Source organism: Olea europaea, chromosome 16, assembly GCF_002742605.1.
Source record: "Olea europaea var. sylvestris chromosome 16, O_europaea_v1, whole genome shotgun sequence".
Lineage (NCBI taxonomy): Eukaryota > Viridiplantae > Streptophyta > Magnoliopsida > Lamiales > Oleaceae > Olea > Olea europaea.
The window spans coordinates 2,326,522-2,343,992 of record NC_036252.1 but is presented as its reverse complement, the minus strand read 5'-3'; the positions used below and the strand labels follow the sequence as shown (position 1 = coordinate 2,343,992).

Sequence of the window (17,471 nt, the reverse complement as noted above, 5' to 3'; positions counted from 1 at the left end):
GCAAATGAGTAGGAGTTAAGGAAGCAAGTAGATTATGTCCAACAGGTATCATCGTCCCTCTAAATGGACGGTGCCTACTCTTATGTGCACCTATTCAACGGATAGAAACTAAAATCACACAAAAACATGATTCTCAACATGTTGAGAGACTAAAAGAAAGAATATAAGATAACTGCTATTCTATTAGACGCCTACAAATTGTTGGAAGAAACTATTAAAAGACAGAAGATCAAGACATGTAGATATTGCCAAAAGTACATTCAGAGCAATATTTAACTCATTGGAAAGAATATACACGCAAAAACTTAAGTAGGATTTTTATGCTACTTGAATGAAAGGTGTGGGCACTTTGAAGTTTGAATATTCGATGAGATGTTTGTAGGATCGGGCTTTAACCATAACCAATTGGTGTAAATTAAGGGAACGGTAAACCTCCATGGCATTCAACAATCGTAACTTAAGTGACACAAGTCATGGGCTTTAGGGCTGCACCCTAACAATCCCTCGATATGACGTTCTTGTGGCTTGAACTGGAGATATCTGTGTGATCGGGCTTTAACCATCTCATCTGAAAACTAATTAGTGTCTGAAGTCTAAACTTTTTATCACAATCGACACCCATCATATGTGTGACCCAATCCATGGGTTTAAGAGTCGCATTGTGTCTCTCCAATAATGTTAAACATTATATCCCATTTCAATGAACCTGTGTAACTACCCTAATTCTCTCTCAAACCACCAACATCAAAATCCCCCCACTCAGAGCCCCTTCACTTATGGTATGTTTAGTAAGTTTGATTGAATACCATCTTGTTTTTTTATGCTGGACATCAAACATGCCAGGTTTATATAACACTTAAAATTCAAAAAAACTTATATCCGATTCAGAAATTAGCAAGCCTATGTACAACATTATCTCTGCATATTTGACCAGTAAATACCTTGTAAAGGAGGAGGGGAGAGGGGCTGGCTGGTTCAACGTCATTTAACAACAAATTCAAGTGCCCATATAAATTTGAGATGTGCTTGGTGTTCATTAATGGACACCATTATGGTGTCCATAATGTACACCAAGAATTTTCCTATAAATTTTATCTTTTAATAGCATTATACCGATTTCCAAATATTTCAGCAACACCCACATCATTAAAAAAATGCACCACCCCCATGTTGTGAGGAGCCTGTGGGGTTCTAGGTTCCGTGAACCCCACTCTAGCACTGTAGCATTGTCCTTAAATTTCTCAGCTATATCACCTTGTCCTACAAAAATTGATTACGTCATTCTCTTTCTTTGTTCTCCTCAAAAGACAAAAAATAAAAATCTGATCTTTTACACGTTGTGTTACTCAATAAACTTTCAGACAGGGTAAAAGGAAAAAAATGCATATACAATATTTTTGCAATAGAATACGATAAATTCAAAATTAAAGGGCAAGAAACTGGAGAAAATACATCCACGGACTACAATGAGATAGAGAGAAGGAAGAATTACATGGACACTAGAGCGAAGGGACAAAGCGGCTCTAATAGAGCCGTACAAAACTCTTGAATCGAATTGAATGGAATCGAGCGGTTCATGTTAAGTTAAATATTCGAATGAGTATCTGAATCGAGAAAGTTTGGTTTAGTTCTCGATTCTAGATAAAAAATCGAATAATCGAATAAGAATCAAATCTCCCTAATTTTTTTTAATTAATTTATTTTAAATAAGTGAAATTATTTTTTCTAAACAAATTTGGTAACTAGCTAATTTAGCTCAAATTCAAAAATATGATTTTGCTATTTTTAATTTTCAATCCAAGCCAGCTTAATCGAACTGACCTAAGTTTTACCCAAATCTGTTATTCTACCGTAGTGCCCTTTTTACCATTCTGAAAAAGACGAATTGAAATTCGATAATGCCTCTCTTAATTATTGTAAGTTCGTTATCTTCTTTTTCCTGTGATTTTAACAATCGAATATATGAAGAGTTCAGCAAAGAGTGGCGCAAAAGACACATAAGATTGTATTACGTTATTTTGTAAGAGCTAAAATTGCACATATCATTAGTTAAATTAATGTAACTTTGTAAATATTAAAAAATTTAATTATAGTATGGAACAAAATTGAACCGAATCGAATGGAACTGAACTCGAACGGTTCATTTCGGTTCCTTAATTAAATTTAGACCTAACGATCCACTTATTAAATGTTCGAAAATTCTGGTTCTGATTCGATTCTCGTTAGAAATTAATTGAACTGGATCATGCCCAGCCCTAGCTTCTATTGTGTTTCATGGTAGAGACCTAAGTCAATCTTCAATCTTGTAGGATATATGTAGTCTATTTTATGTTGTCAAAATCAATAGAGGTGCCCATAAAGGGAAAATTCTGTTCCATTTCTATTTTCTGTTTTGAATTTATTTTCTATTTTGAGAGATTATTTGAATATTGCAAAAAATGTCTTTGGTTTATCATTTTGAAAAACTATTTCTTACAACAAAAAACTAGAAAACGCGTTTAGTTTAAAAATTTTAGAAATAGTGTTATGACATTTAGGAGGAGCTTGTGGTGGGTTAGTGTTTCATTGAAAATACTCAAAACGTCAAAAAGTCATTTTGAATTTTATGCTGTAAAATTTTTCTTGTTTTCGAAGTTGCATTTTCTAAAATAACATATCAAACAAGTTTTTAAGTGCTTTAGAAAATTGAAAACTGAAAATGGTCTAAAAACAACAAACCAAACATAGTCTTAGTGGTTATGCCAGCCTAATATTTTTTCTTAATGTAATAGCTTTTTATGACAACTAAATAGATATGTTTAGCTCCAGTAAAATACATATAATAAATGACATTATTTTGAATATCATTTTGTTAATTCACTATACTCTTTATAGTGTTATTCAGTACAATTTTATATTATTTTTTAAGCTGTCTAATCCAATGTGCCGTATGCACTTAAGTCTTATTTTCAATCACACATTTTCACAATAAAATATTTTGCACGTAAACATTAAATTTTTTCGACTTTTTAACGACATATTCTCCAAAAGTTCACTTCAATGATAAACAAAATGGCTAAAGCGCGAGTAATGTATTCTTTTTCCAAAAATATGGATTTGCCCTTGAACAACACTTTTATGTCAAAAAGCCTACCCTTTTTCTATCTATAGTCCTATTCACGTGGTGGATAACTGCTTTAACAGCATCTCAAGTAAATTTTTCTGGATTACTTCTCATCACTGTCACACTCTTCCTATGGCTAGTCTAAGCTTCAACTCCACGAAAATCAAACATCCCATAACAATTTCATTTCCCCAACCAAGAAAATCGAATTTAATCACCTATTTAGGTTCTCCACACAAAAAAACCCACCAATCCAAAAATAAAAAATTTCTATTTTCCACAATGTTTTCTAGTCTCTGAAGGCCGAGTTTCATCATCCCCATTGGAAACTGAATTTGATGAAACTATTTTTGATGAAGAAGATTGTTGGGTGGTATTAGGCCTTCTCAATCCCAAAAGCTAGCTCGAGAGGTAATGATTTTCCTCACACTTATAAATTGACCACCAACCCCTTCCACAACCGATATGGATAACCTCAACAATCTTCCTCTCACAAATCGAGCCTTGTGAGAGACCAAATCCTTCTTCCCCTTACACAATGGGCCACAGGTGAGACCAAACAGATATCCCCCTCACACAAACCCACATCTCCTGTGACTATTGAGCCTGAGACTTATTGATAACATGGACTTTGATACCAGCGTTGGGTGGTATTGAGTCTTCTCAAATTTAAGAGTTAGCTTAAAAGGTGAAATTTTTCTTCACACTTATAAACTGATCACTAGCTCCTTCCACAACCAATGTGGGACAACCTTAACAAAGATGATGATCCAACTATAGAATTGAGCTGTCATGATCCAGAAACCGATCCTCAGAGCATTACAGAGTGGGTAGTGGATTTTTTGCTTTGAGCTAATTCTTGATATCAGAGGGAAAATGATATGGGAGCTTGTAGTTTGCGACGATTCTCTTTCGCTTCAGTTTACCAAGTATTTCCCTAACAATATCATCAATAGTGTCACTCTTAAAGAACCTATAGTTTTTATTTGTGATGGATTGGCTGTACCTTTACTAGATAAAATACACTTCGTCGGGTGATTTTTTCAATTTCTGATGTTCTATGTATACTTTGTGAGTCTTGTCCTATAGCAGATATGTTGTCATATTTTGATATAGGTGAAAATTGAAAGTATGAGTATTTGGGGGATATGTTTGTTGGTCACAAATGCCGACAATTATTACAAGAGCATGCAAAGAGCTTGGCAAAAAGTCCATACCCAGCAAAAGGATATGTATTATTCAATTTTTTAAAGTCATTGCTCTTTTAGTCCTATTGAATTTAATATGAGGGCAAAGATGTCATCCCATGTCAAAACATTCGAGTATGTCGTGTACGCAATACTGAATCGGACTAGCAATACAAGAAGCAAGAATTTAACTTACTTTTTTTTCTTTAATTTCCACTACTATTCAATCCACTACCAACGTGTCATTTTGTTATATGAACAAAGAATATGTTGTTCGTCGTGTTCACCCTTGTTTGAGTCCCATTTTTTCGAAAATTCATTTTATCAAAACTTATTCTCAACCACACATTTTTCAATAAAATAATTTTACACATAAATCAAAAAAAAAATTCTTACTCTTTAATTTTACACATAAATAAAAAAAAAAATTCTGACTCTTTAATCACACATTTTTCAAAAAATCACTATTCAATAATATATCCCCCAAAAAAAAATTCTGACTCTTTAATCACATATTTTTCAAAAAATCACTATTCAATAATTTGCAGCCTCTTTCCTGTTCATTTTGTTGTTACAAGCATACTTTGTTGTTACAAGAATGCCAACATTAAGCAAATATGATACAATTATAATGCAATAAGCAAATGTTCTTATTCCTTGTGTCATATAGATGGCCTTGTATATCTTACAATGCTTATCACTATTACTTTGTCTTGAAGAACGCTACGAAACTGTATACATACGCCATCCAGGTTTCCAAAAAGGATCTAAGCCACTTCTAGCACTCAATAATCCTTCCCCAATGGAACTTTCGTAGCATCTCTATGGAGCAAAATGGGCTTAATTTGTGCAGTTGCCCTTTTCCGGTATGTGCAAATAAGGTTGAGTTTAAATTACATGATGTAAGACTATCTTTTTATTTTTATTTTTTTATTATTTAAGTTCATCTCAAGTTTAAGAAACTTGGGTTGTCAATCGACTACAGCTGGGAGTGATTGTGAACTCCATCGTTTCTTACAAATTTCAAGAATTTTCCAATATGTTGAAATTGTCTTGGGTTTTGATACCCAATAAATCTCAAGCGATGATGTAAAAACATTGAAATATATTTTTCACAGGCCTCGACCAATGGTAAATTGATTACCAACAATTAAGTATAAAGGCTTAACTCAAAGGCAACGCGTACTGTTAAGAAATTAATGCCGCTCATGATCTATATATTTCCCTATTGGATGACTTTTAATCTTGGCCAATTTATCTCTTATTTGGTCCAAATTGATAACTTAATGTTAGACTATATATAGCCTCTTTCCTGTTCATTTTAACATGTGTGATTTGTGTGAGAGATACGAGAAAATGTGGCTACACCTTGAGTGAAAAATTCAGCTACTTTGTGCTCCAAAAATTTGCGGCTTCTTTGTGTCTTTAGTCTCCTCCCGTGCCTCTTTCATTGGTTTTTCTTCTTACCTTTGTGGCTACAAATCAACACCATTATCTCGTCATTTGTATGTGAGATTGAGAAACAATCGAAGTAAATATTAGTTGTAGGTTGGAGCAGTTTGGATTTGTTGTTTGGTAAAGAAAAGTAACGTGAAACTGAGCTGGAAAATTATCGTTTCGAAGATCTTGGACCGAGCTTTCTCAACAAATTGATTATAAAATTATTGAAATATTGTGGTGTTAATGAAACTGGATTATCACATATCGTATATGTAGTTTATATACCGCTTTTAAGCATACCGCATATGCGATATACCATATATGCAGCTTACTATATTTACAGCCTACTGTATTTAGGCAACTTACTGTATTTATTGCCTACTGTATTTGTAGAAAGCTCACCATATTTGCACAAACTATTTTTTACCCATTTCATATATAGTGAGTGATTTTACACATATTTGCTAGATACCGTATATACAACTAGCATACTGGATATGCACTTACATACACCAAAATGTAGAAATACTGTATTTGCATATATTAGTTATATAAATACCCGTTGGACAACTACCAAACGGAATATTATCAAATTAATTAATTTTCTTCAATTTTTTCTTCTGACATACAGACAATAAATTGTAAAATTATATGAAGCACATATAACAAAATAAACTGAAAAATCTACGAAATATAAGATTAAACTGCAAATAAATTGCAAATATGTAAATCGCTAAATAAAAAATCGCAAATATGTGAATTGCAAAAAATAAATAAATCTTCAACCCGAGGCATGTGCGAACACAATTTCCTTAAAACAGATTCGCCCCCTCATCGTAAGTGCTTGAGATTTAATCTGAGCGTCTATTTCTCAAGATACGATGGTAACACCTGTAGAATCTGAGCACTAGAGATACTACTTCGACGAATTAACCAGTATCCGAACAATATCATCACAATGAGATGTTGAACAGAAATCGAGATGCAGACAGAAAAAAATATGCAGAATGTTTTTCTCCTATTTTTGTATGTGTTCTGAAATTGCTGGAGAATGAAAACTTATATAGATAAATCTGTCATTAACTCTATGACAATAAATATTGGAGTGATTTCAGTTTCTAAGACTTTTGGAAGTTTCAGAAACTCAAAATCAGTGAAGAAAGCAAGAAAAAAATTGTAAAATGTGTACACTCCAAATGGGCCAATTTTTGCTTAGTTCGGTTCGACGTTTGTGTACGCAGGTCACGCCCGCACACAAGTTGAAGCAGTGGAAGCCCTGACTATAGGCGAAGTAGGTGATTGCCTAAGGCCCCGCTTTGGTGAGGGCCCCAAATTTGTAAGGTTATTGATTCGTTAAAGAAAAACGAAAATTATATTTATAAAATTATTTAAAATAGAATCATCGAATGCAAACACAACAAACTAATAAAAATTCCACTCTTCCATCATAATTTTTTGAATCCAACAAGAAATAAGAGTAATGTTATTTGGAGTCAATCATTGTCATAGTCGCCCTACGTGATATACATGTGATGGTTAGTGATTTGATGTAACAATGTGGTATTTTTTGTCTTATACATCAAATCACTAACTGTCACTGTATGATATATAGGACGACTGCAGTAGTAAGCGACTACAAATAGCATTATTTGAAAATAAATTATCTCCATTTGAAATAAAATTTTGAAGATTCAATTTGATATATTGGTATGGTCTCACTGCCATTGTTACGGCCTTGTATCTTTCCTTCTTTCTCTCTTATCTTTAAAATATATACTACAGAGTGCATAGGCTGATATTATTATAAATTTGCTTTAATCTCAGGATAATATCCTTTTTAGATGTTTGTTGAAATTACTTAGAATTTAATAATTCTTCATCCATATTTATACTTCTTATTTGTATGTTAACTTCTTATAAATTAATAAAAAATTAGAGTGTATTTGATCGTCATTTCCATTATTTTTTAGATTATCTCTCACAATCAACATTATTCAATTTTGTACATAAATTACTCAAATGCATATTTAATTTTGTTGGAAAGAGTTGTAACGAGAAAATGATCAAAGAAACGAACAAACCCATATGCCATTGCATTGTAATTTTATTTGCTAAAACTTCACTTATAATTTGTATTGCACGTTGAAATTTGACATTTTGTATTTTCCTCTTCAAATTTTGGGACTTAGTTGATTGTATTAGATCATTCATAATTATATTAAAACTCTTTGTAAAAAGGTTCAAAATATCAAGGGGCCCATATTTAAAGTTGGCATAAGGCCCCCAAAATATCAGGACCAGCCCTGAGTTCAAGGCTTGATGTACAATTTCAATCCTTGATTTGTACCTCCTTGTGTGCGCATGTGGAGAGAGTCTTTTTGCTACACATGATTACACCCTTCCAAAGTGTAATCCTATATAAAATGGTTCATACTTTCTTCATTTTCTTGTGTGAGACTAATTTTATTTTTCCACATAAACCATCTTCCAATGGTCATTGAACTCCAATTTCTCATTCATCCATTCATCAATTTTGGCAAATAAATATATGATTTCGATATTTTCACGGAGGAGAACAATAATCAACTTCGATCTTCCAAATTGGACCAACGGGTCCGACTCAAATTTTATGCCAAAATCATTCACTACCCCATTTTTTCCAACAAAAATGCCCTGTTTTATAATCATATACATATTACAGTTTCCATAAACTGCGTGAGGATTTACCATCATGATCATAATCTACTTTTCTCTTCTCTGCTATTCAGGAGGCATTATCGTGTTTGGACATAAAAATTTGGTGCAACTTTAGATTTGGATTTTCTAGGAATCGAAGTTGATGACAAGATGTTGATTCCTGGACTTGCCGTTGCAACTTCACGAGCTAAACCATTAGCCGGTAATTTTTCATTTCTATTCAAGAATAATTTGTGCGGGCATTTGCCTCAAGTTATTGTATATTATTTGCTTCCATCAAACAATGTTACTCTATTTCAATAAAGCATCTCGTTATGCATTGCCGCAGCTTGGATGAGCGATCTGGAAGTCTGTTCAATTGACGTTGATGTAGCCAGCGCCTTTGATTTTGTTTGTCGCGATCTCTACATGCTACGTTTGTGCTATGTAAAAGAGAACACCCGAAACTAGCAAGGAAGTTGAACCTTGGGAAGCAGCAAAGAATGCCTATGGAGGCTTACATTTTCTTGCTATTCAAGATGACTTGGATTCATACGACTGTGTCGGATTTTGGCTCTTGTTAGACTTGCCACCTCCACTCGTATATTCTTTTGTAAAAAAATTTCTCCTCGATGACAATGTCTTAAGTTCATTGTGAAAGTTTGGCAAGTTATGCTTACCTTACTATAATTTTTTGTTTAAATGAGTATGTTTTGTATATTCCTTAATGTAGATACTATAGGCAGATACAATCACTGCGAATCCAAAGAACAAAACCAAACTAGACTTATCGATTCTACTCCATCTTCAGATTTTCATTTTGCCATCTATTTTTTTACTACTCTGTCGAAATTTGATCACAGCATGCTAATGCTCACTAGATTGGATTGTTTCTTCTGTTCACTAAAAGAACAATTATTTGAGAATAACTTTTATCTTACTAAACTAGGACATTTATCGAGGAAGTATAAGTCCTTTTAAAAGACGCTATTCAAGAACAAATGGACTAGTTCATACTTCAAGAACAAGCATAATATAAAGAAATTACTTACTTTTACATGTGAAATGTTTACACAGCCATACTTGACTTATAATTTTATTTTTATTGTAAAAACTTGACCGTATCACTATTTTCTTATAAATTATAATGATTATCACGATGATATATTAGAAAAATATTTATGGCTGTCGATCGGTGCAATGTTGTATTTGATTAAAATATATCAATATTCGAAACAGGAGTCAACTTTAGGATCACTCTTTAATGCTGTCAAACTGATTCTTAATTAATAATTCTTTAATCCAATTGGCAATATTAATTCAAATATGGTAAGTGATTATTAACAACATGATGTAGTTAGTGTTCAACTAGGGTATTTGGTACTTGATTAGGGTGTCAATCGAATTAGATCATTGATAATTATGGTTGACCAAATGCTAATTAGTGAATGTTACTAACCAAGAATCATTTCACGAGCATATTTCATGTTTGGGAGTTCCTAAACTAAAATTGAAATGATTTTAAGCCTTGAATTTTATAGAATGTACGGATAAAAGTGAATCAAGAGTATTATAATATTTTTACGGGTATAAGTATCATCCTGCAGTGTAATAAGAAGTTACTCTCGAAACGAAAAGATCAAAACTTTTCATGCCACTTCAATAGGTATACTTACTCTAGAATCATTTACATATGCATCAAAATCAAAATCAAAACAAGTGGAGTGGTTTGTATTTTGCTTTTATTTTTACAATCATTCTATACAGTCATACTCAAATTTAAATGGGATATATGTCGATGTATGATTGGACAATTTGAAAATTTAAAACAATAATATTCAATCATTTTCTAACACATCTGTTCGTTTCTTTACTCTCCTATTTTTTAGTTTGGATAAGTGGCTTTATTATTGTTTTTTTGAGGAGAAATAATAATTTATTTGAAATCAGGAAAGAAAAGTCGTCCATCAGTAAGAAAGCAGACCAATTTGTCTGCTACCTGACAATTCTTGATATTGCAAATCACATGCTGACGTGGAAAGTTCCAACTGGTCTGCCTTTAACTTTTCATATGACAGTTGACCAAAATGTTTCTCTAACTTGCGCCTCTGAGTGCAGTGCGCCCCCTTCCTACCATCTTCCAAAATCCTTGACCTGCCTGTGCGCTCTACGCACTTTGCGTATCCTACTCTCTCTTTCTAACCCCTGAACCCAGCTGTTAAATCTCCGTTGACTACGAATAAAACCACCCACCTATCGATACACCCGTGGATAAATTTTATATAAATCGGGATTTTTTCTCCGCTGAGATTTTAGGGCGTGGGTATCAGGTAATTTCTCAAAAGGGTCCTTGAATCTGCCTTTGGTGGTATTGAAAGCCTACAAATTGGGAAGTTTAGGTTTTCAAAATTAGGGTTACAAAGCTCAGATTTGCTGTATTTTCTAAGTTTTGTTGGTGGTGTTAAAAAGTTTGGCACATATGGACCGTAGGGTTTTAGCTCACTCAGGATTCCTGATCTGGAGATTGAATGGAATGCATGACTGAGATTAGCAGTTTCTCCTATTCATTCAGATTTGGGCGTTGAAGGTTTTTTCTTTGATTTTCTTAATTTGATGCGTTACCGTTTTAGTTGCATTTCTATGAATAATGGGCAGTTGTAACAGTAGTTTGTGAAAATTGTGCAAAAATCATATTTTTGGAAAATTTGTTTGATGTTCTGTATACTGGCCGTGTGAAGTTAGTTATTTTTGAAGTTTAAAATTATGAAGAGATTGAAGTCAAGTGATGATCTTGACTCATATGGGGAGAAAGGTGTTATTAAAGATTGGGGAAGAAGGGAGGAGGATCCTGGTTTGCACCGGTCATCTTCTCACAGGAGCTCTTACTACAAATCTTCTGAGAGTGGGAGAAAGGGGCTGTCGTCATCATCATCTAGGTATGATCGGTTAGAAGATGATCGGGACAGTTCAAGATCGGTCAGAAAATGTTCAGATTATGACATGGATTGTTATGATAGAAGGAAGAGCTATGATCGGCATAGAGAGGGGAATGAGAGAGGGATTCTAAGTTCTTCGCCTCGGGTTGGGTATGGCAAGGATCGGATTCATCGATCCGAAAGCTTTTCAGGGCCTAGGAGGGAGTTTCCAAAAGGGTTTAGGTCAGAGAGTAAAAGGTTAAGGAGGGAGGGGAGTGTTTCATCATGGCGAAGATTTAGTGGAGGGAAAGATGGAGATGATGGAAACAGAAGTAGTGGTAGTGAGTTAGCTAGAGGAAATAGAGTGGAGTTAGAGGATGTTGGTAAGGTGAAATCCCCCCAGGGACCAAGAGATGCAAAGTCTCCTGCTTGGTCAAAGGATTCTGTCAGCGATCAGTCCAAGAGTTTTGAAGTCAAAAGAAGTGAAGATTTGCCTGTGGATAGTGGCGCCCCTAGCAGTGAGAGGGAAGAGGGGGAGCTGGAACCCGACCCTCAACCTGCGCTTTCTCCTAAGCAAGCTGCTGGTAAATTGAACTCCTCTCGGATGGAGCTCCATCATGAACTTCACATTCAGGAAAAAGATTTGCAGCAAAAAGAAAATTCCTCACCTTTAGAAACGGGAGATATGAGTAAAGTGGGTAGTCATGAGGAGCCAGCAGAAGTTGGAACATTGGAAGATGTTCAAGACATAACAAACAATGTTAATGAGTTGCCGGACGGGAAGGACAGTTCACTCCTTGGGATAAGTGGAAGTGGAGATGAAAATGAGGCCTCGGGAGATAATGGTGGAGGTAATGATGAAGAAGAGGCTAGAAGAGGAATCTATGATATGGAGGATGCAGACACTACATTTTCTGAAGAGCCAACAACTGTACAAAAGGAACAAGGGGAAGACAAAGGTACCGATCTTGATGTTCAGGCAGCTAATACTGATGTGCCAAAAGTAAACAAGGGATTTGCTGAAGAAACTGCAGTGCCCTTGATAGAGGAGATAGCCCAAAATTTGAAGGATAAAGGCAAAAGCATTGCTGTCTCGCCCTCAAATGGTACTCATATATTGGAAACTGGTTTGGAGGTTGAAAACAAAACAAGGGGCCTCACAACATTTGAAGACGCTGGTTTTGAAGGACCGATTACTAGAGGATTTGAATTCTTCTCCAATGATCCAGTTAAGAAGCATGAGAAAGTCGAGCTATCACCTCAGAACACGCATAAAGATGAAAAACTTGCTCTTGACCTTTCTCTTAGCTTGCCAAATGTTTTATTACCTATTGGTGCCCAAAATAGAGGCCAGGATCCTGGTTCTCCTAGTCATGCAAGGAGTGCTCAGTCCTTTCCTAGCACATTTCACACAAATTCTGATGGATTTACTGCATCTATGTCTTTTTCGGGTTCTCAGCAGTTCACTCACAACCCTAGCTGTTCCCTGACCTATGATGCATATGATTATGAGAAATCTGTTGGTAGTCGGCCAATATTTCAGGGAGTAGATTGGAAAGCTCTGTCTTCAGATGACCAGAAGAACAAAGAAGTTCCAATCTATCAAGGCACTTCTATAGGAAATAGCTTGCACCATCAATCTCAAGCTTCTCAAGGAAATTCAAGTGGACAACCTGTGTTACAACATCTAAGAACTGTAGAGGGAAGCTCAAAATTACCCATTAGCCTAGATAGGCAATTAAGTGTTAATAAACATATACGTGGAGCACAATCTCAGCAAATAAATGATATTAGATCTCCTTCACAGAGTATTGGATCTCATGAAAATAGACCTGGATATAGCAAAGACAGGAGACCTGTGATGAAAGATAGAGATAATGCTAGTTCTCATAGGATCAGTAATCCAGAGGGAAAAGAGCAAGCACTGGTGGTTGGACCTGACTTTGCTGAGTCAATTGTTACTATGATAGTCGCTGAACCTCTTCATACGATGGCCATTAGGTTTAATGAAATGACTGAACAACACGTGACATGTGTGAAGGATTATGTTCGTGAAATCATTTTAAGTCCAGGTAAGCAGTGGCAGCTGAGTGCTTTGCAGAAAGCACTGAGAAACAGACAAGATAGCACCCTGGACATGCTAGTGAAGTCGCATGTTAGTCAATTGGAAATCTTGGTGGCTCTGAAAACCGGTCTCCAGGAATTTCTTCATCCAAATTGCAATGTACCATCTTCTGATTTGGCCGAGATATTTCTAAATTTAAGGTGTAGGAATCTTACATGCCGGAGTCTTTTGCCTGTGGATGAATGTGATTGCAAAATTTGCGCGCAGAAGAATGGTTTTTGCAGGGAGTGCATGTGTCTTGTGTGTTCGAAGTTTGACATGGCATCAAACACATGCAGTTGGGTTGGATGCGATGTATGTCTACATTGGTGTCATGCCGATTGTGGATTACGGGAATCCTATATCAGAAATGGGCGTTGCGCATCGGGTGCTCAAGGCACTACAGAAATGCAATTTCACTGTGTTGCCTGTGATCATCCTTCTGAGATGTTTGGCTTTGTGAAGGAAGTTTTCCAGAACTATGTCAAAGAATGGACAGCAGAAACACTTACCAGAGAACTTGAATATGTGAGAAGAATATTCTCTGCCAGTGAGGATATTAGAGGGAAACAACTGCATGAGATTGCCAGTCAGATGCTGTCTAAATTGGCAAATAGAGCCTACCTTCAAGAGGTGCGGAATCATATTCTGAGTTTCCTCAATGGTAAGCACTCAATGCCTATCAAATTCGACTAGTTTTGCTCAGTTTATATATTCAAAAAGAACCTACTTATTTTAGCACATCGCATACATTACTAACCTCCAATACCCATATGATATTTGAGCTATGGTAGGTACTTCTAGACTTTTTTGATAGGTTATACTTCTAGACTTGAATTTGTTTAAGATTTTTGGAAACCTTTTTGTTGATTTATTATTAGTTTCTTCATTGATCATTGTCACATGCAAGTTGCACTACATAACTTTCTGATGGTTGATTGTCTGACTCCTTTACTTCATTGCTATTAGTGTCTTATGGAATTTTCGGGGGTTCTTTGAAATTTATGCTGTAAAGGGATAATTCATTTTTCTTATTGTACTTCTGAATTGATGCTGCAGGGGAAACAAATGTAACTTCAAATTCTTCCATATTGATTCTTTTTAGTTGCAGTCTAACACATATGATAGCGGTTTTCTAATTTTTTTCTGAAAACAAGTTTTATTGCTTTATGGTTTTGAAAATTGATGAACAAGTCTTCAATAGGCTCTACGATACAAATTCTATGTCTAAAATTTTCTAGTTCCTCAGATACATAAGCTAAAGTCTGCCTTTTCTTTTTGCTACATGTGAGCATCCCTAGGTAGTCTGTAACTGCTGTATTTTCACCACGTGTTCTATATTCTCTGTTATGCTGATTAGTTAAAATGTCTTGTCGTATTGACCTTGAAAATTCTTGTTGTAAGACAGTTAATGTGCATTGCTGCTAGTCTTGCATAAAATATTTGAACTATCTTTTTGTAGTGTCCTCTGGCTGCTACATTTGCTTGCATGAGATATAAGGACTATATTTTTGTAGTGTCTTCTCACACGAGAATTTAAGATCATTGTTAAACACACCACCCACACTACCACCACTGCCCTGTTAGACAGAAAAGAGAAATGTAAAAATAAAAATTAGCAAATGAAATTGAAAACGGAAAGGATGTGTTGGTAAATACTTGTCAGTATGTTGAGTTGTCCTTGATAATGCAACGGCCCCAAAATAATAACGCTCGACTCTCTCTCTCTCTTGTAGCTTTTAAAAAAAATATCTCTGTTATTTGGGCGCTGCATAACATGAATAATGTCTTCACTTGCATCTCTTTAATTGCAGAATCCGATTTTTTGAAGCTGGGCTTTGTTCCTACCGAATCCAAGAAAGATTTACCAACAACAAATAAAGAAGGCAGTAATGGTATTGCTGGGTCCAGCCAAGGACCCATGTGGCTAAAGTCCGTTTCTTCAGACAAGGCGCCCCGTTTGGAAAAATCTGTTGGTTTACTTTCCAGCTTTGATGACAAGAGGGATGATAAATACAAAATGAACATGGATTTACGAATTGGGAAAGAACCCGTTTATGACGAATTGGAGAGCATCGTGAGAATTAAGCAAGCAGAAGCCAAGATGTTTCAAGCACGTGCTGATGATGCAAGAAGAGAAGCTGAAGCTTTAAACCGCATTGCAATCACAAAAAATGAAAGGATTGAAGAAGAATATACAACCCGAATTGCAAAATTGCGATTGGCTGAGGCAGACGAGATGCATAAACAGAAAGTGGAAGAGCTCCAGGGTCTTGAAAGAGCATATCAGGAATACTTCAATATGAAAATGAGGATGGAAGCAGATATCAAAGACCTTTTGCTGAAAATGGAAGCTACACGAAGGAACCTCACAATGTGATGTAATGCATAATGGAGTATTTTCTTAGTTAAATTCTCTGGGCTTTTTGGCCCTTGCTGTAATTGTAGTCCTCCGCTTATTATCTTATTGTTAGTTGATTTGTAGGTGACTTCCAGTTTCACTATCCAAGTGCTAACCAGATTATGTGCAAAAGTTGCCAATCTCTTAAGTTTTTCAAAGAACTCGTAAATATGGGCAGGGTTCGGATGAAGAAATTAGAGACCCGAGTTTTCATCGGCGGACTATTGTGGTTGGAGCTGTTCTTTTATTTTTCTTCATGGTTTTCTGGGTCAGGTTTATGTGATCTTCTCATGCAGGAAATAAAATTCAAAAGACTGTCTCATTACTTATTTGACATAGATAAGTGGAATTAATCAGAAATTAATTTTTTTTTTAATTCAATAAGCAAGATCATCTAGATGTTCACGTGTATGTTATAACAAAATTAAAGGATTCGAATATTTTACCTAAGTTCAATGATCAACCTTAAATTAACTCTGATCCGAGAACTTTCATCTTCTTTAATTCCAAGAATTTTGGTGCTTCAAACATTCAAACCTTCTATAGTATTTTCCGATACAAAGACTATACCGGCTGTGGGCACTTTCTTTCAATTAATTCAGAAACTAATTCTTGAATTTTGGACAATAAAAAAATAATATATTTTCTCTCTCTTTTTCTCTCTACAAATTTGAATCTTATGGAATTATGAATGTTTTTATATTTTTCTATGTATCTAGTCTCTATTTATAGAGAAAAAGATGATAGAATTCTAGTACAATTATAATTCCACATTCAAATAAGGGTTCTAATTAAAACAAAAATAGAAGTTTTAAATTAAGTCCAATTCTAATTAGTTTACATATAATTGCATGTGTAGTCCTAGAACTTCAATTACAATTACAATTAAATTTATAACTTTAATAGTAATTACAGCCAAGTACAAAATTTTATTGCAATTACAATAAAGCCCAAAACTATTATAATTACCATAATTTAGTTTCAATATTTTATGGAGCTACCACAGGACCTGATCGGATATATATTTTCCAAGCTCCAATAATTAGATTCTGTCTAGTCGACTTTAAACCACCCAATTTAATTATTAGTCCTTGCTTTTTCCACTAAAGGCAAAAGACTGAACTCTTGGAATATATAAGATCAAAGAATCCAATAAATCTGTAATACTTTCATCTGACCTGCCATATATGTATTTTATCCCCGTCCGATATCCGATAATTAGGTACAAGCATAAATGACCGTTTTGCCCCTCTAATTATTCTCACTAACTTAAGTTTCATTTTCTTCGACGGTCCTGTGAACAAATCACAGATGTCAAAGTTTAGCTGTCGCTAAACACTGAGCTCAGATATTAACCGTTCAATAGAAAATACTTAAGTAGTCACTCTACCCATTTTCTAGGGTGACGGTTCCCGAAATGAATTCATGTACTCTACTCTGCTCATTCTCAAGTTCCCAACTCATCAGATATTTGACCAATCAAATCGATCTCACCCATTAATGAATCAAAGAACAATTAAAGTCGCGAAAAGATATACATAATCTTGTCAAAGGATTTAGAGGAAGTACACAGCGGTCAAGTGAAATTTAATTCTCCACACGGTCATGCTATAAAATTAAATTCGACACGTGATCCGTTCAATAC

General features: G+C 35.0%; 1 protein-coding gene, 1 long non-coding RNA gene and 1 pseudogene across 2 annotated transcripts; 2 read left to right on the top strand and 1 right to left on the bottom strand.

Annotated features, from left to right (window-relative positions):
• The first annotated feature begins 3,843 nt into the window (after positions 1–3,843).
• Positions 3,844–10,615, top strand: LOC111412924 (annotated as a pseudogene).
• On the top strand, positions 10,519–16,059 carry LOC111411681 (protein OBERON 4-like). Its single transcript, XM_023042231.1, has 2 exons — positions 10,519–14,089; positions 15,240–16,059. The coding sequence occupies exons 1-2, from the start codon at positions 11,170–11,172 to the stop codon at positions 15,803–15,805; spliced, it is 3,486 nt and encodes a 1,161-aa protein (XP_022897999.1). The 5' UTR covers positions 10,519–11,169; the 3' UTR covers positions 15,806–16,059.
• Positions 15,986–16,442, bottom strand: LOC111411682. Its single transcript, XR_002705876.1, has 2 exons — positions 16,273–16,442; positions 15,986–16,110 (listed from the first exon to the last, which is right to left on the bottom strand). It is a non-coding gene; the product is annotated as an uncharacterized LOC111411682 (long non-coding RNA).
• Between the last annotated feature and the right edge of the window lie 1,029 nt (positions 16,443–17,471).